The 24,475-nt window shown below is 41.0% G+C and overlaps 1 protein-coding gene across 1 annotated transcript in view; it reads left to right on the top strand.

The window, feature by feature from the left end:
- Nucleotides 1-24,475, top strand: part of PLCH2 (phospholipase C eta 2) — a 694,774-nt gene that overhangs the window by 68,755 nt on the left and 601,544 nt on the right. The window contains exon 2 of the mRNA XM_077250076.1: nucleotides 7,608-8,120. Within this exon, the coding sequence (XP_077106191.1) occupies nucleotides 8,012-8,120 (109 nt within the window). The 5' untranslated portion in view covers nucleotides 7,608-8,011. The remainder of the gene's footprint in view (nucleotides 1-7,607; nucleotides 8,121-24,475) is intronic.

The raw sequence follows: 24,475 nt of genomic DNA, 5'->3' as shown, positions 1-24,475 counted from the left end.
GGTTCGGATCGATGGGTCACTCATTGATGCATTTGCTCTCGGTCTCACCACGTTTCACAGTCAACTTAGAGCCATCGGCTGCATGTATCAAATCTATCTATCCCCATCTATTATTGGATTTAGATGTGGTCATATTAAAGAAAAAATAGCATTCTGCGCTGATTACATGTGTCGCGATTCTCACACTCACTGTGTCCTAGGGACAGCTTAGCCACTCTATGGATTTCAGGAGTGCGCTGGGCTGTCAGTTTTGTGAATGGAATAGCCCGACTGCTGGGCTATCCCCATGTAAATTAAGGCTAGTCAAGCAGCCCAATCTCTGGACCTGCCGAGTTTCTTCCAGGTGTCACCATTTCTGGGTGATTGCCGGGAATTTCGCTAGTTGACAATGGTCACACCATTGCCAGTCATAGCTTTGCTCAATGGGTGGTGTGTGTTCCTTTTGCTCTGTGTCCTGCTTTTTTGATCTTCGTTGCCTAACCTCGGACTTTGACTATTCGTTTGTATTGCCCCTTTTTTACTCTGATCTTTATTGCCTGACCTCATAATTTGCCATTTGACTATTAGTTTGTCTGGCCCCCTTTGCCTTTGACGTACATTCCTGGTATTTGACCTCAGACTCCTTGACTCCTCTGTCTCACGTCTTGTCTGTGAGAAGTGACTACAAGCCAGCGTCACAACATCATTCTGTTTCTTAAAGATACGGAGATATCGTTACACAATACTATGTAAGTAAGTCATATTTTTGTCCAATATTCAGGGTTGTCAAATAATTGGAATAAATTGGATCGCATTTTTAATTTGGACCAGTTGAGCACTCCTTTAGCAAGTAAAACAATTACGGTAGTAAATTCATAGTGATGTGAGAGTCTATAAAAATATCTCTGATAAACTTATGTTAGTTGTTTTTTGATCGTCTGGGAACTTTGCAAAGAAGCAAAGAAAATGGTGGACTGACAGAGCTTGACCCCTGCATTTATTTCTTAGCTGTTCAATTTCAACAACTCAGAGGATGAACTATGAAAGATCAGGGGTGGACATACAATTGGTGCAACCTGGGCGAACATGGACTCAAGAGGAAAGGGGGCCACTAAGCAGGTGGAATTGTGCATTATGAGCATGAGATATTGGACTGCAAATGGCTCATATGCTGTCTTTGCGTCAGGGCCAAATTCTGTCTATGTCCACCCCTGTTACAGATAAAACCTATATTAAAACCAGGCAACAACAATATTTTAATATGTGACAACTGTCTGACCTTTTAGAGACTTGCACATCCATAACTCTATATAGTGTTGTTTCTCCTGTTACCGATCCGGCTAATTTCCTCATTTCTCCTGACCTCTCCGCTCCTGACCCCGGCTTTATATTCTGATATTGTGCGGCTGTCCCGACCTCGGACTGTCTGACTGCGTCTCTGCTCGTGCCCTCTGTGACTCATATCCCTGCCTTGACCCGTTAATCAGCTGCTGCAGGTCCAGAGTCTGCCCTGGAGTGGCACCTGGTGGCTATCCTGACATCCCAGCCTATCCTCACCATCAGAGGTGCTACTGGAGACCAGGTAGCCATTTATTAGTTTTCCCTCCATTACAAGCCCGGACAGTGGGTCCACATCCACCGCCATCACATATGGCCAAGAAACTTATAGCAAAGAACCTCCTACCAGGATAGAATTTATAGGCAAAATTAATTAGTTGGTCTCCAGAGGCAAAACGCATTTATTTGAACTGTCAAACGGAAAATAAAAATTTGAAACCATTTGGTCTAATTGGCTAGATAGATAAGGGTTGGCTCCAATTAGTTTAGTCTCAGACAGAATTTTCCATTAATGATCAACGATGTCGGTGTGTTTCTGTTAACGACTTTACATGGAGAATAAAATACATGGATTTTTGGAGTAACAAAGCGATCTCCTCTTGTAATACGCTCATGACCAATTTGCTGTGATGCGGGATGTTACCAGAGTTTGATGAACCATAGTTATTATATGGGGATATTTTTCGGAAGGAAGGGGGAAGGAAAAATTGCGTTGTTCTCTTTATTTGTTGTAAAAAAACAACACTTAAATAAAAATGTTAGATGATTTAAAAAAAAAAAGAGTCCAAGGAACATGAGCCGGTCTTAAGGCATCCCACTGTTGAACACCTTTTGATCGGTTGTAATCCATAGGGGAACCTAGTAACAAGTGTTTAATTTCTCCGCACTGCTTCCATGGGGAAATCAAGTACTGTACGACATGGCTGCCATTGATCGATGAGCTGCACATCTGCAGTATGGCCTTGTTGGGTCCTCCAGGGAAGCCAACAACTTTTGTAGACACTTACTTTTCTACTGTATTGGAAGCATGTCCTTCTATTAGCCTAGAATTTCTTAATAATGTATTTGATTTGAATGAACAGAATGCAATTCACCATTTGTGACAATTCAGTCCCAGAAATTAGACCAACTAGACCTTGACTACATTGACTCGCATCTGTATGTCTATAATGAAATTTCTATGGACGTGCATAAACACTGGAGCATAAAACATCTACACTGTTGGAGTCCTAAAGTCTAGATTTTTGGCATCATATTGTCATAGAATACCAGACATACGGGGGAAAAAAAAAAGACCTTTTCCTATAATTTTAGAAGATCCCCTTGAATATTATTGGGCCACATTTATCAAAAATGGAGTTATTTGCGCACAAATCTGTAGGTTACGCTCTTCATCGGCCAATCAAGTCAATGGATCCGTGAAAAAAATCGGACTGCACTAGGATGACATCCGAGTGTGATACAGTTTTCATGGATGGACAGAATGGAGAAGATGAAAAAACTTTTTTCTCTCCACCTCCAATTAAATCGGATCCCACTCTCATTAGCATAATTGGATCGATTTTCTCAGATGGAGAGAAAACAGTTTCTTCACGTGCCCTGATGTGTCAAATGTCATCCATTGATGTTGAACTTTGTACAGATTGTGACTCTTTATGCATGATTAAAATTAGGCTGGGGCTGATTATATCTGATTTTTGCAAATTGCTTGTCAGGGTACCCTTGTGTTGCTCTGCGATGTAGCAGCTAAGCCTAACGATCTTTCACCGTACGACCTGTCTTGCAACATAAATGTATTTGTTCCTCACCTTATTAAGAGAGGTGTGACCTGTTTACAATAATGAGACATTTTATGCAGAAATGCAATCATATATATGTTGTACTTTGCTGCCAAACATTTAAGGGGTGGTCCAAAACTAACATTTATTTTCATCTTAAATGTCTATTTAATGTAATAAGCTAATATACTTTAATTAAAAAATCCCCGTTATTCCCTCTCGTTCTGCTTTTTTGATGATGCTTTGTTTGAGAACCCCCAGTGCATGCTGAGATACTCAATTGAGGCATCATCAGGAGGCAGAGACTGCGGTCACTACCAAAGTCTTTGCCATGACCCTGAAACGAAGCATCATCAGTGACATCCATTTCAGGGGCTGGGCTTGTCCTTACTATATTGAACATGCATCATTTGTCAATTCTGATGTATGCTCAGTAGGTTCTTGACACTGAAATATTCTTTTTAATGCACAGTGACAGTGCACTCCCTTGCTGACTCTGATGAGAACTGACAAGCTGGCAAAAGAGTGCATGGTCAGTGCACATTGTAAGCTGTTTACCATGAGACCACAGACCAGCGCTGCCCCAGCAATTGATGTCATTTTCAGGGGTGGGGCTGGTCTCTGCTTTTCCTCCATGCCACCTTCTTTCCTTACAATGCACACTGATAATGCACTCCCTTTCCAGTCCATGACACTTCTCATCAGAGCCAAAGAAGGAGTGCACTGTCACTGTGCATTAAAAATAATATTGCAGTGACAAGAACCTACTGAGCATACATCGGAATTGACAACCAACGCATGCTCAGTAGAACAGGGACTGGCCCAACCCCTGAAACCAATGTTCCTGATGACACTTTGTTTCAGGGTGGCAGTTCTCAAACTAAATATTATCGAAGAGCAAGAAAACTAAAAAAATAAATAAAGCAATTAAATAAAGAGAGGGAACGTGGGATTTTTTTTACTTAAAGTATATTAGAAAAGAGATTAGATTATGACATTAAATAAACATTTAGGATTAAAATAACTGTTAGTTTTGGACCACCCCTTTTACTACATCCCTATTTCTCATCATTTTTCATTGTGATGTAGGTAATCAAATGGCATATTAAATTGTATGAAGCATTGATAAATTTTGAGCACACATTTACGACAAAGGAAATGTTGCAAATTGCTCAAAATTTTGAGCGCAAACGTAATGATAACTGTCTGCATCCACCACTGAGAATACAAAGAATATTAATTAATATTTTAGGTCACATTGGACTCTACGTTTTTGACAAGTTAATTTTGCGCAGTTTCAACTTGTACTTGTGAAATATGCTGACATGAGTTTTTGTAGCCTAACATATAATTAACCATGGAGAAATAAAGGCCTTCTAATTTAACAAGAACATTTTCGCTGCTGCTTTTGACTAAACCAATCATGTCCACAGCGAGGATGACGGGAGCGCTCCTCCTAAGCGCTTTCAATAAAATTTAATTGCATGTTATGTTCTTGCAGATATGTGCTGCATTTAGTCATAACTCTCAATAATATGCTCACACAATTAAATTAATTTGGTCAGGAAAGGCGCAGACTTTTCTTGCATTGGAAGGTTAACTTCAGAGCATGCTGAAGACCTGTAGTAATAGAAAGCATCGAGATATGATTGTTTACATTTATTTCTACAATTTGTATTTGTGTATGGCACCTCCGGTGGTGTGACTGATGTGGAGGACCTGGGGAGGACCATGACTTTGGGTCTATTCTGTACCACCTCACCTACTTATCATTGTTGCACAACAGAGGAAGATTGAAGTTCAGTTGAACATTTTCGCAGCCATATTTTTGTGCACAACGTTCTGATGAGATGTAGCGTCAAGTGTCAGAATTTGAGTAAAATTATTTATACACCGTTATTGGACAAATTATCAGCAGTTTTGTTTTCCGGTACCATCATTATGCCAATGACACCCAATTATAAACATCGTCTCCTGACAACACCCCTGCATCACTACAAAATACCAATGACTGTCCGCTGTCTCTAACATCATGTCCTCCCTCTCTCTGAAATGGACTCCTTCCAAAACTGGACTCCTCGCCTTTCCTACTTCTACTATCCTACCTAGATCCGGTATTACCATTTTCATGGGTTGTTCTACCATAACTTCCAGGCAGCACGTCCTCTGTCCTGGAGTTATATATGACTCAGATCTTTCCTTCACTTCTTATATCCAATCACTCACTCGCTCTTGTCACCTGCACCTCAAAAAAAATCTCAAGAATTCGACCTCATCTTACCTTTGAAACTACAAAAATGCTTAGTCTCTCTGATTCATTCTCTTCTGGACCAATGCAACTCTTTACTAATCAATATCCCTCTTACTAAGCTCTCCCCTTCCTCCTCCCCAATCAGTTCAGAGTGCAGCAACCAGGCCCATATTTATGTTCAGCTGCTACACTGGTGCCTCCACCCTGTGCCAGACATTGCACTATTTGCCCATCCACTATAAAATACACCATAAATATATTACATTCACCCACATAGCTCTCCATAGTACTGTACTACACTACATCTCCTCCCTTATCTCTATCCATAGTTCTGCACCACCCAACCTCTCCATCCTTATCTCTGTCTACCACTCTACCCATCCCCTCCGCAGTTCTGCATCACCCTACACCACCTTAGCCATCCTCTCCATTCTGATAATCATCTCAAACTAACATTCTGCGTAATCTAAACCTCCCACTCCCATCTCCAGGACCTCTCTTATGCTGCCCCAGTCCTCTGGAATGCACTACCCCAGACAATCCGGGTAATTCCTAGTATCCACAGTTTTTTAAATACATCTATTTAGACAGGTCCATGATATTACTTCACTAATCTAACTATTCTCTCTACTTAAATTTCCCCATAGGAAATAGATTATTCTCTTTTCTTTAATACACGTCAGACCAACATTCATGTTTGCGATTGTTGGGAGAGATAACTGAGCGCTCGGCAGTCAGCTATCATGTGTGTATTCCAGTCTGGGATCCACAGGCAAATTCTCTTTCCTGAATTTTCTGTGTAGGCATGAAGATAGAAAATAAGAATTTAAAAGTAGAAAACAACGTAACACATGGCATTGGGGAGATGGCATTTTTTCTTTAGGACACAGTTAATTTGCAAGTTCTAGAGCATTTAATGGAGCATTACTAATAAGACTCCATACTCAACTAGTGCCATTAACCGCTTCCGGACAGCCCATAGACTTTAAACGTCTGAGTGATCCATGTTCTTCTCCGCGGTGACGTTCTAAAATGTTACTGCATAGTAGAACTGCTGCACATGATCATGTAACTGTGGGGGCCGGGAGCCGGCTGTCAGACACAACCAAGCTCACCATAGAGAAGGCAGAGATGGTTTATTGCTTTTTCCGCCTTTTTGATTGCTCTGTATGCAGAGCAAAATAAACACGGTGTATACAGTATAGAGGAAGTGTTAGCGGTATGTCCTCATCCTGACCCAGTTGTCATATGATTGCTGGGAGTAAAAAGGAGCTGGGTTTGCTGGGTCCTGGGAGACCCAGTCAGCTCTGCTACACAGCCAGGAGGCTGAATTTCCACTGTAACTGGGGCTAATATATCAGCCCAAGTTACAGGAGAAATCAGATTTAAAAAAGAGGTATTAAATGTTGATATGCCCCCAAAGATCGTTTATAACCTTATGGGGTGCACAATATGGGGAATACATAAAAAAAATATAATAATAATAATAATAATAATAATAAAAAAAAGTAGGTAAAAAATAATTTTAGAAAAAGCTACTGCCAATCGAAATCAGTTACTACCCCGACTCCTTTGAAAACAAAATTAAACGTGTCCAATATATGAAACAAATCTTACTGAAAGGGTAACAAAATGTAAAATGTCTTTTTAGTGGTCCTTTATGGTCTTGATTTTTTTGTGTGAAAAACAGATACATATTTTCTTTATTTTCTCACTGATATTGCCCAATATCAGCAAAAAAAATAAAAAGGGGGAGCATGAAAAACATAATAATTAAGTCCAACCTATCACAAGGAAAGATGAAAAAACTATGAGAATATCCAAGAGAAAAAAAAATGACATCTTTTAAAAATTGCACGTAGGAAATAAACATAATATGTGCCTGGTCAGGAACTGGGGTAAATGGCCTGTGCTTGAATTGGTTAATAAAAATCAGTACACCCTAACGCACATTAAGATATGAGATGAACACATATTTGTCATCTTGCAAGACGGGAGTCAGAAGCTGTCTGTAATCCTAACAAAAAATGTTTTCTATGGCTCTGCCCATTAAACTGAGGGATAAAGAAGGTTTTTGAGATTTTCTATAGAAGTGATGACAAAACATTATCTATTTGTATATTTGTGTTGTAAAAACTTAATAAAATCCTGAAATATTAATATTTTGCAGATAATTTGCAGGTTTTCTTCTTACAAATTTTTGCTGTTGTTTGTAGGATCATAATGACTTCCTAAATAATTGTTTTTTTTTCTCCTGACAGGGTGAAGATATAGATCTGAGAGGGGGACAGACAATAAATAGTATAGCCATAATCATCTGGAGACACTTCGTGAACCATTGTCATTACTGGGCATGATCCAGGCACACCTCTCTCCAAGCTCACACCTGATTATTTCTACTACAGTACATGTAGGTGGGATGATCACCGGTTCATCATGACTGCATTTCACATGGGAATGTGAGAGAAGAAAAACATTCCAAGCTCCACATTTCTGAACATCTTGGAGAAACAAAACACAGAGGACAGATCTGGTTTCTATAACTTTGGATTGTTAGTAAAGAAAAAAAAGAACCTATTTGGAAACTGGCACAAACTTTTTCTGGTGGAATAGACAGAAGGATTGTAGTGGGGGATCTAAGCAGAAGTTTTCGAAAAGGTTGACCATGGCCGTACCATCTCCAAAAGTGAAGTCCAAGAAAAAGTCAATTCCGTTCTCAATCAATGGAGATGACCCAAACTTTGTCTTTCTAACTGAAAATATTGTTGACGTGGGTAAGTAACCAACTTTTTTTCTGAAATTCTAAAATCATGAAATGTAGTTTTTTATGGGTTTTACATGGTGGTGAGATATATCAAAAAAGTATATGAAAAAAGGAAAACTGATGTTGATAAAAATGCCAACCGAGTTCTTATGGTTTGGTTTGGGCAATGCCATGGCTTTGACTTATGGTGTTCTTGTATTTGTTATTTAAATGGTTCTTAAGTATATATTGGGTGTTTTACAGCTGTATGGGCATGTTTGAGATGGGTGACATCACCACAACTGGTTTAGTGATGTCACTAAAGATGGCCAGCTCATTGGCCGGAATCAAAAGGTTTGGCTTCAGGAAGAGGTTTATCGAAAGGGGATCTGTGAGCGTTCTCAGCTGGCAGACCATAAGGCTTTGTACAAACAGGTGATGACCACAATATCTATTAGTGGCCTAGAATTACATGGCTGTAATGGCGCTGTAGTACAGATTAAATTGACACCTTTGGTGAAGAAATCCACTTTGTTGTTGTTCTTTAATCTCCATTTGAAGATTTCTGCTAATTATATTTTGTGCACAGGGGCCGGACTGTGCACGGGATCTTCTCTTCCCTGTTTGCGATTCCGGGCCCCTCTGTCTGGCTCCGGTCTGTGAATGACAGGTCACTACTGAGATTTCAAACATAGTGGGTCAATGATTCACAGGCCGAAGGCAGACGGAGGGGCTGAGGAATCACAGACAGGGATGTGAAGACCCAGTGCACAGTCCAGCCCGAATGCCAAGACTTTCTTTCCGAAACGTCTATCGGTGGGAAATGTCTGATTTCTGAAGCCGTTTTCGATGATTTGACAACTTTTAGAATTCAGAAATTTATTTGACCTCATACACACATACTGACCCAATAGCACAAGAATATTTGTATCCAGTTTGCTCAAAGTCAGACATTACAAATAAGCCTCAGAGGTTCTGTAATTTTGTTCTATTGAGTGGTTAAAGAAAACATAACATTTTAACTATACAGCTGGGATATGTTTGGAGGATTAAAAATTTAGAACTCCCTGACTACAGTGAAGCATGGCAGTGACTCACTATTGCCTATAGTGAAGCATGTCGGTAGCTCGGTGTTTCTTAGAGTGAAGCACGGTGGTAGTTCGTTGTTGCATTTAATGAATCACGGCGGTTGCTGGGGATGTTCCTGGGCTGCCTAGCTTCCTCTGACACTAGAAACTTGCTGCATGTGATGGAGGCAAAATGGAATTAATTTTAAATATAAGGCAATCCTTGAAGAAAATGTCATGCTTTATATGAGCAATCTGATGTTTTGGTGTCATTAGACCTTCCATCTGGACAATGTCCCCAAGAAAGTCCACCAAGGATTGTCTTCATTAGAAGACCTGAAAGATTCTGAAGTGTCCGTCACAGTTGCCTGACTTTAAGCCCATAGAAAATCTTTGGTGGGATACGAAAAAGGCGTTTGCTCCACCCAAGAATAATAATGATCTGGAGGCCATTACCCAAAAGGAAGGGCCTAAGCTTCAACAGGAACGCTGCCGGAAGCTGGTGTCTGGCCATACATCATGTTTGTAGCAGGTCATAACAGCCAGAGGGGCTCTACTAAGTAGTAAAGACTCATCGTGAAAGAAGTAAATAATTCTTACCCTCTGGTAGTCACTAAAAGTGACATTCTGTGCTAAATTTGGAGAAACCACTTACGGTATGTTAGTTGTGTTGTACTTTTTACATTGTTCTTGTTTGATTTACTGCAAACAGCAGAAAGTCTGTCAATTTGCTTTGGCGGGTGAATAATTTTGATAGCAATATATATATACAGTATATATATATATATATATATATATATATATATATTTAATGTAACACAGAACTAAATCTGGTCCTATCTCTGGCGTATCTCTGCTGTGGTCATCTTCAGTGTAGGGTTGTAAACTTGAAGCTAAATTGGGTTAAACTGTATTTAATAGGACATTTCAAGCTTCGATGAGCATTAAGTGGCGCTTTCTCTTGTTCATTGCAAAATATATTAATTCTGGGTGACTGCAGCAGTCGAATGAGTATGCATGAATCTGTAATTGAAAATTTCAGCCCAGTAGTCAAGAATCCAAACAATGGCTCGAAAACTCAATAGAAGTGTAATATGCTTCATGCACAAAAGTAATTACCTACTTAATATATGTAAAGTGAGTTCTGCCATACATATATGGTAAAGATCAGAGAATTTAGGTCTAAAATGACACTGAGCAAAACAAGTGTCAATGCTGAATTGGCAGGAAATCGCTTAATGACGACTTAGTGGTGTCTGGAAACTGGTGGAAAAGCCTGGGAAACACCATGTTTCCCACAGGCGTGCTCTGGGGCAAGAGGGCAATTTCCTTTCTTTCCGAAACGTCTATCGGTGGGAAATGTCTGATCTCTGAAGCCGTTTCCGATGATTTGACAACTTTTAGAATTGAGAAATTTATTTGACCTCATACCCACATAACACCCAGATCATTGTTTTTGTTTTTGCTGATTTAAAGTGAAATTACGTTAGGGATCTGATTGGTTACTGGGACTTAATTGCCCCAATTTTTGACTGTATAGTTTTTGAAAAATAATTGGCTTCACGTTAAAATTAAAGGAGTTGTCTTGGACTTTAACATTAATGGACCATACTTAGGATAAGTCATCAATGTCTGATCAGTAGGTGTGTAACACCGCGTGCCCCCCGCCGATTAGCTGTTCCCGGTGTTGGTCATCGGAATTGTGAGTTATGGAGTTGCACAGCACAGTTCCATCAACTGTTTAGTGGCGGCAGCTGAGTACTTCAATTCACCTCCTATTCAAGTCAATATGGGGTGGAATGCAGTACACTGCTGCAGCAACCCGGTGCAGTACCCATCAGTGGAGCTACACTGTGCAGCCCAGCTCCGTAACTGAGTAGTCCCAGCCGCCGCCGACACCAAAAACAGCTGATCGGTGGAGGTGCCAAGTGTCACACCCCCCACCGATAAGTCACTGATGACCTATCCTAAGGGTAAGCCATCAATATTAAAGTCCCAGTCAACCTCTTGGAAAAATCCTCTGTAAAAGTATGAAAAAAAAACATTTGTACTGACTTTACAACTCTTAATCATTCTATCCGTAGCTTGTTGCAAATTTTTATCCATTTTAATTGTTTTGTAATAGAATTGGGCATGATGATTTTGGTTGCCTGATGCTGTGTCTTTATTTAGAAGTTAATACCTGAAACTCTTTGTGTAACATTTGGGCGGGATGGTCAATTTTGAAAGTTTTCGACTCATATATAGCATTTTTTATATGTCTTCAGCTCCTATTCAGATCTACGTCTTTCCCTATTTTCAAAATGTCATAGTTTATGGTTTGAAGAAGACACAAGTCAGTTGAGTTCAACCTATATCCTATCATGATGATCTAGACCAGGGGTGGGGAATCTTTTTTCTGCCATGCGCATCCTTCGGGGGCCATACAAACCCCGCCCACAAAGGACATCCTGGTTCTGGCACTGGTTTCAGGACGTAATCTTTCATTGCATGCCCTTCAATGTTCATTAGTGAACACTGCGTGTGTGTGCTAACAGAGCAAGAAGAAATTAATGAGCTGGTTCTAATCAAAATACACCTCCCTGCCCAAGAATGCGGTCCCTGAGAATCTGCTCGGGGGCATGATAAAATGTCATCGAGGGCCGTAAATGGCCCGGGGGCCTGAGGTTCCCCACCCCTGATCTAGAGGAAGGCAAATCCTCACATGGCAGATGCTAAGTGCCTCATATTAGGAAAAAATTCCTTTCCGGACTCCACATATGACAATCAGACTTGTTCCCTGGATCAATGTCCATTCACAGAATCTCATGCCCATAACCTGTATATTTTTCAAGAAAGACATCCAGGCCCTTCTTGGACTTCCATAGTGGACTGCAAACAAACCCTACATCATCTGTTGTTGATTTTCCTTTCTATCCCGCCTTTACTTTTCACTAACCTTCAAAATTAAAGGAGATGTCCGATTAAATCAAGTTTTCACCTATCCACAGTGATAACTTGCTGATCAGTGGAGGTCCAACCGCTGGGACCTGCATCAATCAGCAGAACGGGGAAGTATTTATCTTATTTATCTCTGATGGGAAACTTTTATCCCTGTTACAAGTTGGCACAGCAGGTCAAATGCCCGACTGCCACTCCATTCATTTGCAATGGTGCTGCCAGAAAAAGCTGAGCACAGCACTCAGAGAATGAATGGAGCACAGGTAGCACATTTGCACTGATGCTCTATTCTTACAGAGATAAAAATTCCCTGTTCTGCGGGAACAGAGATCAGACCCCAACCGATCAAGGTAATAACTTGTTTTAATGCAAGCAATAAATAGATGACAAATATAAAGAAGATTGACTGTAAGATCATAATACCTATTATGCAACTATTGTAGCGATCCTTACTTTCTGGCAGCGTCACACACAGACATACACACAGACACACACACACACACAAAGTCCTTATGGCAAACTGGAAGGTTTATTACAGTTCGTAACCTCCAGCAAATTAACATAAAACAGTATTTTCTGCAGCATAAAAGTTGGTAAAGAAACAAAAGTCCATACAGTAGTTCCGTGTCGAGTAATGCGGGCTCATCTACATAAACTACAGTCTACACTTCTCTGTTTTTGGCTGAGACTTAACCAAAGTAAAGGTTTTTCCACCTCCTACACCCAGATACTGAGTGAGGCAACTGAACTGTCTTAAATAGGCCTTTCCAAAGCCTGGAACTGGAGGTATGGGAAAGGCTATTTCCACCCAGCTCTTCTGGCCATTCCTAAAACCTGGACCCAAAATTTGAGTTCATTAAAAGAAATCCTCAGCACTATCTGTGCTGCATCCTGCTTCTCTTGGTCCTACATCACTGATGCTAGCCACTTTGGTGACAAATATCTCCCATCCCGGACCTGTACAGCTGTAACCTTACACCATTGAAACACATAAGTATGCATAGGAGCTGCAAACACAAAACAGTAGATAAGCTTTAATCCAGATTCACTGAGAAGTTGCATCATTTTTTATTTTATGCATTGTAGCAATACTATTGGTTGACTTTTATTATGCATATACATGGTAGTCAATATCTAGTGGAACACTATAGGTGTATAGTCACTGGAGTCCTAAACTCCAGCTCATTCACCACCTATACAGATCTCCATAGGTTCAGCTCTCATGAAGACTCCGGCTGTGTTCACTTCTGTTTTGATTCACGTCATTGCTTTTTTACACTTTGCTCATTAAACACAATACAAATAAGATTAAAAGATCATTGTTATAATCAAAACTGAATGGGACAGATAAATGCTTCCACAACAAGAGTCGTGTATAATAACATTAGTAATTCATAACCCCTTCCTCACTTCATGGCTTTTCTTTATTACTCAGTCGTACGGTGACGCAGACTTTTTGCTTTTCAATTAACCTGACAGAGGATTTAATTGCAGAGATGTTATCGCGCTTATTACCATGCAGGATTAGTTAGTGTCAGATGAATCTACCACTTCTTGCAGTTCGTATTATCCAACCATTTATTCACACATTATTTCTATGTGCCTTCAAGCTTTGGGTTTTGTGCGTCATCCGAATAAAAAAATAAAACAGAAGATTCTATGCGTTTCCCATATTTAATCGTATTGGGCTGGTTGGTTAATACACTGCTCAAAAAATATAGGGAACATTTAAACAACAGAATATAACTCCAAGTAAATCAAACTTCTGTGAAATCAAACTGTCCACTTAGGAAGCAACACTGTTTGACACTCAATTTCACATGCTGTTTTGCAAATGGAATAGACAACAGATGGAAATTATTGTCAATTATCAAGACACCCTCCATAAAGGAGAGGTTCTGCAGGTGGGGACCACAGACCACATCTCAGTACCAATGCTTTCTGGCTGATGTTTTGGTCACTTTTGAATGTTGGTTGTGCTTTCACACTCGTGGTAGCATGAGACAGACTCTACAACCCACACAAGTGGCTCAGGTAGTGCATCTCATCCAGGATGGCACATCAATGTGAGCTGTTGCAAGAAGGTTTGCTGTGTCTGTCAGCGTAGTGTCCAGAGGCTGGAGGCGCTACCAGGAGACATGCCAGTACACCAGAAGACGTGGAGGGGGCCGTAGAAGGGCAACAACCCAGCAGCAGGACCGCTACCTCAGCCTTTGTACAAGGAGGAACAGGAGGAGCACTGCCAGAGCCCTGCAAAATGACCTCCAGCAGGCCACAAATGTGCATGTGTCTGCACAAATGGCTAGAAACCGACTCCATGAGGATGGTCTGAGTGCCTGACATCCACAGATAGGGTTTGTGTTCACAGCCTAACATCGTGCAGGATGCTTGGCATTTGCCACAGAACACCAGGATTGGCAAATTTGCCACTGGCGTCCTGTGCTCTTCACAGATGAAAGCAGGTTCACACTGAGCACATGTGACAGAGTCTGGAGATGCTGTGGAGAGCAATCTGCTGTCTGCAACATTCTTCAGCATGACTGGTTTGGCAGTGGGTCAGTAATGGTGTGAGGTGGCATTTCTTTGGAGGGGGTACACAGCCCTCCACGTGCTCGCCAGAGGTAGCCGGACTGCAATTAGGTACCAAAATGAGATCGTCAGACCCCTTGTGAGACCATATGCTGGTGCGGTTGGTCCTTCGTTCCTCCTAATGCAGGACAATGCCAGACCTCATGTGGCTGGAGTGTGTCAGCAGTTCCTGCAAGATGAAGGCATTGAAGCTATGGACTGGCCCGCCCGTTCCCCAGACCTGAATCCGATTGAACACATCTGGGACATCATGTCTCGCACCATCCACCAATGTCACGTTGCACCACAGACTGTCCAGGAGTTGGCGGATGCTTTGGAGACCATCCGCTACCTCATCAGGAGCATGCCCAGTCATTGTAGGGAGATCATACAGGCATGTGGAGGCCACACACACTACTGAGCATCATTTCCTTGTCTTGAGGCATTTCCACTGAAGTTGGATCAGCCTGTAACTTCATTTTCCACTTTGATTTTGAGCATCATTCCAACTCCAGACCTCCGTGGGATATTAGTTGTGATTTACGTTGATAATTTTTAGGTTTTATTGTTCTCAACACATTCCACTATGTAATGAATAAAGATTTAAAACTGGAATATTTCATTCAGTGATATCTAGGATGTGGGATTTTAGTGTTCCCTTTAATTTTTTTTGAGCACTGTATATTGAAGCTGTCAACTAATATTCTAATATTTCAGCGGTGCAAAAAGCAAGTATGAAATTAAAAAAAATTCTGAATCTACAGGATTTGGGTGTCGTCTATATATCGTCAGCTTAGGAGGTAATATGTGCATCATTTCTTATTTTAATATCGTAGACCTGGGGGGGTGAACCTTAGACCTATGGGCCGTTTATGGCCTTCGATGACCTTTTATCCAGTCCCTGGGTAGATTCCTGGGGATTGCAGTGCTTGGGTTGGCAGTTGTATTATGCCGGCCTCGGGCAGCTGTGTTATGCCAGCCGCCAGCCCATTAATTTCTTCTTGCTCTGTGAGGACACGCGCGCAGTCTTCTCTACTGAACGCTGAGGCGCATGCAATGACATTTTATGTCCTAACACCAGTGCCAGCGTCAGGATGTACTTTGTTGGCGAGACCAATCAACGAATGAATAACCGTTACGGAAGTTGAGGATAGACAGACAGAAGTACCCCTTAGACAATTATATATATATACATGAGCGCAATGTTGCATTTGGCTGTCTTTGTCAGTGCCATAGATTTAACCCTCTCCATACACATTTAATGAAAGTCTGTCCATTTTTGGCCAGACTGGCCAACCATAAAATGTGCATGGCCTCCCAACTGTCTTCTGGGAAAAGAAGGATCGGACTGTTGGAATTTCAATGCCCGATCCTTTTGTTTTCAATGGAGATAAGCCACTGGCAATGGCTTTTTTCTCTCTCCCTGTTGAAAACACATGAACACTCAGCCTAACGCTCATATGTATAGGGGAGGTGAAAAAGACAACTGTCTGCCAAACCAACATCTGTTCTTCAGTTTTCTTGCACCTAATTATGGGAAAGACGGGTGGCAATCAAAAATGTTGACTTTTCAGAAGTCCAGAAATCTGCTTCATTATGTAGCAATAACTGCAAAGCTAGACAAATGTGCTCATAACTATCCCATAAGGCTCTAGTATTGGTGAAAGCCACCCTATAAGTCAATGTCTAATCCTTGAATGAGCTTTTAATCTTGACCAGTGTCGGACTGGGGTGCCAAAGGCCTACCAGTAACATCAACTCCTGGGCCGCACTTTTCAGCTACATGCAAATAATTAAAAAAATGCTGCCAATGTCTGCATATAGCTAATCAAGTGTATTGTGCCAAGAACTATTCATATAAGGGGGGCCCACCAGAGGATTCTCCGGTTCTCCTATGGGCCTGTCCGAGCCTGATCATGATTTAGAATATTTTTCCAAACCAAAGGAAATGGATCGTGTGTCGAAGTGTTAATCCTTGGGATATTTAGTACATGACTTAGGCTCCTTCGTCTTTTGTACACAGCTTTCTTGATATCAACACTTACATCATGACGGATATTCAGGTAGTGAGTTCCTCAGCTATGATGTGTGTAAGGAGTGTGCACAAGATGAGTAATAAATGTGGTGTGAAGAGCAGCAACAATGGAGGAGGTGACAAGGAGCCCGGGCCCTGCAGAGACTTGCCCGCACACAAGTGCAGCGTACCTTAGGATTTTATAACAGTGGCAGCTGAATTTCTTTTTGCTAGGCTTCTTTTCCCACCCAGGCTGCTCAATTAGCCAGGCAATTCCTGAGACAAGTCATTTCAGTGCACTTTTTTGCTTGAATACTTTTCAGATCACATTAGTATAACTTAGGAATTATTTTTTTTAAAGCATTGGAGCAGATTTGCTATATTTGTCTCTTAAAGTTTGATAATTCTGGGCCGAAGTGTTTTTAATTTTGAGAGCTTTATTAATTTGGTGCATTCCAGTATTTAATATTTCGTAATTGCTTCTTAAAGAGATTGTCCGTTTTCCTGGTAAATGCCTGCAGTCACTCTATGTGGCTGCAGACTTCTTACTCCTTACTGCACGTGAACCGCACACTGTCAGGATTCTCCTGTGTCGCCTCCTAGAACGGGTTGTCACTTGACCACAAGAATGTGATTGGCTTATATTCGGTCACATGTCAGCTAGACGTGTGCGGACTTGCGCAGTACAGGTGACGTGAATGAGGCAAAGCATGTCTATTTGGAATGTGATCACCTGGTCTTGACGGTGACACCGGAGAATCCTGACACCATTCGGTGTGCAAACTGTAAGGATTTAAAAGTCTGCAGTCACATAGTACTTTCACCACAAGACTGGATAGCCCCTTAGGGGTGCCTGCAGACAAGTGTATGATAAATTGTACGAGTTTCATCCAGAAAATTGGATGACTTGTTTATAATTTTCATCAGATTTTCATCCATGTGCCATTCATGTGTCTGTTTTTTTTATGACCGTGTCCATGTGCGATCCATTTTCACACAACTATATTAAAATATGTACATGATAACATACAGTTTCTTAGGTGTTATGCTAATGTAGCAGCTCACTTGGGAACATAGGTAAAGCTGAAAACAGCAACTGACCCTGCGGGTTCCTGTACAGACTAGAGATCCTGACCCTACAGTCCCTAGTGGTTCCTGCGTGAGCGGAGATAGATATAACCATAGACTAGAAGACAGCAGGGACCTATGCTGCCTGAAAGGCCACTGAGTGCTTCACATTCCTCTTAAAAAACTGGAGGGCAGAGTAGAGTGTAAATTACAAACAAAAAGGAAAAGGTTCCTAAAAAGGAAAAGATTCCAAAGTGAGTAAAATAAACCACAAAATACAAAATAAAGGATTAAATATGTATTAATAAAGAATATGCAGCCTACTTCCTAAGAAGAAACAGATGATAAGTGCAGGGTAGAGAACAAAAACAGCAAAGAGATAAACCCCAGCTGGTGTTTCACTGACTGGCTTAAACTATAACGGTATGGCTGGACATCCCAATGAGACTGTCACCAACAGGAAATACCAGCAAGGGGGGAGGATATAAATCTGTACCTGAAAGGAGATAGGGCAGACAAATGAGTAAATTAAAACACCTGTTACCTTCAACAGTCTGTTGAAGGTAACAGGTGTTTTAATTTACTCATTTGTCTGCCCTATCTCCTTTCAGGTGCAGCAAGGATAACAAACTAAACAACCAGAGAAAAGGTGTAGATATTGTGGCTCAGCGGACAGAGAAGCTGACCACGAAGCACAGGCTCGAGGGTTTGAATCCAGAAGCATGACACTAGGTTTGTAATAGAAATCTATCTGTAAAATCGGATGGTCTGTGTGAGGTCCAATTTTTTTCTCACACCCATAGAGTTGAATGTGTTTCTCATCCGAGAGTTGGAAAACAGTAGTGCACTCTGCAATTGTTTTCTCATGGACAGTCGGATTGAGAGCAAAATCATTGATCTGAAAAGTCCAACTGAATAACACTGTGCTGTCTGATTAGAAATCGTATATAAAATGCCCGATTTATACGCTCGTCTACGTGAGCCCTTAAGCCAACTGTTTCCTGCTAACATACAGCCACTTTCCCTTATGACAGACTGCTTCTTGAGCATGGAAAAAAGTGTCCAAAACATTTTGGTTGAAATAAGCCAATACCTTAATCTTGTCCAATATGTAGACAGTGCAAACTTAGACAAGACCTCCTGAAAGTTTGCCATTTTCTTACAGTGGTTCATGCTGGATGATAAATTTATGCACATTTGTGCAACTATACACCACCTCCTTTTTGGTTTTCTCACTTTGTGCCACTTTTCCTAGCCTTAGTTCGGTGACTATTTTTGAATTTTCAGTGACACCTTTTACCTCTAAATCATTATTTTATTTTTTTGGGGGGAAACTGAAACACAAAAGTGTTGAAATCCCCGCGCTAAAGAATTGGCACATTTAACCACCAAAGTCAATGTGCGCTCACTATAACACATCTGGCCCAATAAGCGTAAAACAGTCCAATGTCTAAGACATGTCTACTACTGAAACTGGAAAACAAAAGTGTCACAGACAATCGTTCTTTATTAAAACATGAATAAATATGTTTAATGAAATTGGCTAAAAATTGGGCACAAAATTCAACCCCGATCAAGTACAACGGTAATCGTAAATCTGTCCCATTATTAGGTTAAATAAAAATTCCACGTTTATTTTGTTTGTGACATTCAAAATAATGCTGAAGTTTCATTACCTGCATCTTCCATAATGAGGGGTCTTGGGAGTTTAGCAGACCACTTTGACATTGCTTGTAGGTTTGTGCAAGTTGTAATTCCTTCTGATCTTACAAGGACGGCTGATTAATTTACCTGAATAAATTACGCATTTCGTTTATTAATTCTGACATTCAGGACCATTAGTGATTAGTCCTTGTTTTTGCACTGTACTGCTCTTACTGTAAAGAATGCTTTCCTGTATCATTTAGAGCAATACCAAATACAAGTTACTCTTAGCTGTAAATATCTTGTAATGCTAAAAGAGTGCATTTCAGGTAGAATCCAAGCGTCATCTACTCGTAGAAACTCCCAAAATCTTCAACACTTGAATGCCTTAACCCGATAATTGTGTAAATTCCTTTACTGACTTTCCTGCCTTGAGGCTGCGGTTACACTGGAGATAAGGCTATCAATTACCTGACACAACATGTACAAACAATGACGTCAAGTTACAAGAGCAAGCAGATTGATGAAAGCACTAAAAAATTGGCTAAGTCAACAACGTTCTGGGCCACTGAAAATGTAGGCAGTCAACTTCACTCACCGGCAAATATTTGTGACAGCCCTCATTCATGAGAAGGCTGTGAATTTGCTCCCATGGCTTGTGTCTTTGGGCTATTTCAGACCACCCATGGACCAATCCCAGCCAATGTCTTAGGGCAAATGGTCATTTTCCCCCAAGGACCGATAGTCCAGCTAGGGGGCTGTTCACACCATGATTTTATTTGTGTAGTCAATTGTCTACGAAAACAAATGGAGACATGTTGGATTTTGATCTGAATTATGGATCAAAGTCACAAACGTCAGTCCAGGGGTTGGGAATAACTCGGACAGTCTCCTGTGTTGGTGCCTCTACCGTCGGCCAATGCAAAGAGACCTTTCAGTAGCTCTATTTTATTCCTGAGACTTGTATCTCTGGACAGTCCAGAAGCTATGAGGTTGATCCTATTAGTTTGGGTTTCCTGCTGTCAGCTCTGGGTGGGGCTGCTCACTAAATAAACCCCTGACAGTCAGTTCCCACTGCCAGTCAATGTTTGTGCTACCTGGTTTTACCTGTGTGCTGTGCATTTGTTGTTTCATCCTGAGTTATCCTGTTCCTTGACCGTGGCGATTTCTCCTGCCTGACGATTTTATACCTCTCATACCTCCTGGTTCTGACTCGGCTACCTGATTATCCTTCTTGCCATCTTGCACCACCGGACAGCAGCTGACTCCGTGGCACCAGCCCAGGGTCATCTTTGTAAGTCCAGATCCCTACAGGGGTTAAAGGGTGAAGACCAGGGCATCCCTTGGGTTCAGGAAAACGGAGTAGCTGGCACGAAACCTGTCATGGTAGCCATTTTGGAGCTGCCAGGTGACCATAAACAGTGTCCGAGGGACTTTGTTTGTTTTTCACTGACTTCTAGAAGTTTGAGAAACCTCTATTAGTTATTTTTATATGGGAAAAAAACTGATGAAACAAGCTTCTGCACGCCATTGGGGTAATTGTCAAGGTAAATATCTGATACCTGCCATTCACATTACCTGCCCTACCGGGTGTCCAACAGGTGCCGCAACAACTGTCCCATCCAACCGGCAGCAGCGTCTTAAATATAAAAAAACACGACCCGGCATTAGCAAAAGACTCAAATGTGAACACAATCTTATTAGGTTGTTGGTTATGTCAAACCTGAGGAGGGACTGTCAGGGGGACGAGAAAAGTCCCGCTTGTAGGGTAGAGTGATAAACGTCTGTCAATCAAATTAAAATGCTGAAATGTTCATTAAGGACTTTAACGAGCGATTGAAAAAGAAAATATTTTTGATACAAGATGACAAAAAAAGAAGTTTTGTTCCTGTGTTGCTGAGGTTGCACATTGGCCAATAACTGGGGGATTGTTCTCACATAATATATGCAGCAGTAGAACAAAGCGCTGTCCCTACGGCAGGAGGCTTGTGACCCCGGACAATGCCATGGCTTTCAGAATTATGTAGCTCGCAGCTTGAAAATATTTGTATTTTTCATGACATGTCTTTACCAATATCTATGCAAGCAGTTATGGGTCTGGAGAGTTACACAACTCCATTGTCACTTATATAAAACCCATGGACACCATTGACATTGAAAAAATATATGTTTTTCATATGTTACTGGTTTTATTTAGTTAATAAAATCTGTAATTTACATCCCTTCACTCTCTTGCAGACCTTCTGATATGCAGTTTGCAGCTTGATCCAGATTACTGTTTTCTCATATAGGAGTGTCTCTCCGAGTAATACAGGCTGAATAATCTACTTAGACACTGTAAATAGTAGAATATTTTTTTAATTAGGACAATTTAGAAAGTTCAATAACTTTGCATTTAGGAAGCAATTAAACAATAATGCAAAAATGTAGTTTGAATTTATAGAGCCTTTATTGTATCCTTGTTGTGATATCATGTCAGATCTGTACAGTGATACAGGTGATCCTAGGTTCAGCGATGGAAAATTCAAGTTTAGGATAGTAAAGAGATAAAATGGACAATAAAAGTCTTATCACATGAGCTGATTATTGACTCAGGAAGCGTTTATAATAGCATTGGTTCATAGCGATTTGGCTTGTGTAAACATGGCAGGGATCAGTCTATGACTGAGCAATCTGCTTACTAAATAGAAACTGTCACTTGCTCAGAATTATTGTGTTATATACCCTGTAAAAATCCCTGAGCTCCCCTGATTCTGCCGCTCTTTTCCGTTTTGTTCTGCGACTCCCCATTGCTGAGATATTCACATTTGTCACTTTTGGAGAGCAGTATGTGAAATCTCTGCTTGTAGTCCAACTGGGCGTTTCTTCACTGACTTCTCTGGAACGTGCGCTTTTATCCCTACCCCCAAGTGACAAGTCTTTTTTAAGCAGCTGATCACATCTTTTGTATGGTCTAAAAGATAATCCTTGTTGGTAGCACATCTCACCATAAAAATTGAAAAAACTGGGGGTACTAATTATAATTTTACAAGGAATCAATGAGATTTAACTCCCCAAACTGTTTATATGTGCATGTAGTTCTTACAAAGACAACTCCATGGCCAGAACGTTCCTCCGTTACTGAGAAATCAATGTTTAAATTCATATGCAAATGAAGCTGAAGAGCTATGGTAGATGTGAAGCCTCGGTCACTCCAGCTCTATTCTCAGCCTAGAGCCACCTCCTACTTCTTTTCTGACGGCTCCTTTGCCTGAAGTCACACAGCATACAGGCTGTCAGTCAGTCAAGCAGAAGGAGGCAGCATTGGGCAAGAAAAGAGCAGGAGTGACAGAGGCTTCAGATCTACCATAGTTCTTCTGCCTTATCTGCATATCAATGCAAATGCTGATTTCTCAGTAATTGGATGAACGGACTGTTCATGCAAGCGTATTGTTGAATTTGTCTTTAAAAGTTCCATATGCGCATATAAATAGTTTGTGGTGTTAAAGCCTGATCAGAGATTCCCTTTAATGACTTCAACCCCATATATTGGCCACATAAAAGGGCTTTTTAGCAAGTGCTAATTGACCTGGTATTTTCTCTGATTGGCGCTCGATAACATCAGGAATCGGCCTGTGTAAATCTGAAATTAAATAAAAAAATGAAGTTTACAATTACACAAAGACTAATTAGACTAAGTATAGGAGCTGTCCCAAATTCCTGTACAATAATCTCTTTGAGAATCTGCAATTTAGACTCTCAGTACACATAGTGACCACTAGAGGGCAGCGCTGTACTGCAGTGCCCGTTCCCTCCAGCACTCAGTATGACTGGCACACCTCCAGGTAATAATTCTGAGGCAGAAGCAAGTAAATGTCTAATACGCTTTCATCATCTCACTATAATAATTCAGTCATTTAATATGAAGGAAACTTATTATCTTCCCCAACAAACAAGTGTAATGTGCTTCATATATCACATTAATGTCCTGAATAACTGCTACTGTGGAGTAAAATGTCCTTCATGATACTTCTAAACATGTGAAGCTAATGTGCTGTGCATGATGTCATATCATCAAGGGCAGGAGGAGATTCAGCAAGTGCACCTTCTTTACATAATCGTCTTTATCCTAACTTGCACATTGGCTGTCCATGTTGCAGCATTACAGTGAACCTGACAACAGGGTTTACCCCTATTAACTAATTAAAGTGCTACACTTGTGATTTCTAGCAACCCCAATGTTAAGGGAAAGTTGGCAGCATAATTGAAAAAATCAACATTAGTCAGACAAGTGTGCACTTAGGGCAAGTCAATCAGCCAGCTGATATCACTCCCATAGAGACTTGGTTTAATTTTTTCTAGTGCTCCTCTGCCTCCTGCTTGCTTCCTCAAACACATAAATGCCCAGCATCTGTCATGACTTCAGGCATGTACAGTAATTTACCTATGTGCCACTACCCTAATGTCAAACACGGTGCAGACCCGAAGTCTTACAAGCCAAGCACTTCCCCCTTGCCATGTGACTGCAGACATGACACAGTGCTGGGCCAAGAGGTAGTGGCACAGGATTGCTGTATGTGCCACTACCTCCCGGCTCAGCACTGCAATACATCAACACTGCACATCTGCAGTCACATCTCAGAGCGAAGGGTCTGAAAAGTGTCAAACCAGGGCAGTGGTACATAGGCATATCGCTGTGCATGCCAGAAGTCACGGCTCCCGCCGGGCATTTCAGAGCTTTAGGAAGCAAGCAGGAGGCGGAGGGGCACAACAGAAACTATAACCATGCCTCTATTGGTGTGATATTGGCTGGCTGGACTGATCAGTACTTGGCTCACGCTTCTATATTTAGTCATACTAATTAGAATATCTGGCACCACAAGATGAAAATGCATATTTTTTGATGATGCTGGCAACTTTCCCTTAACATCGGGGTTGCTAGAAATCACAGTTTAATGACAAATACAGCACCGTAATTAGTTAATAGGGGTTAACCCTGTCGTCAGGTTTCTTATAATACTGTAACATGGACATACAATGTGCAATTTATAGACAATTATGCAAAGAAGGTACATTAGAATACGTGCTACCACAATATTAAAGCGT

Source organism: Ranitomeya variabilis, chromosome 4 (genome assembly GCF_051348905.1).
Source record: "Ranitomeya variabilis isolate aRanVar5 chromosome 4, aRanVar5.hap1, whole genome shotgun sequence".
NCBI lineage: Eukaryota > Metazoa > Chordata > Amphibia > Anura > Dendrobatidae > Ranitomeya > Ranitomeya variabilis.
This window is presented reverse-complemented; position numbering and strand designations above follow the sequence as displayed.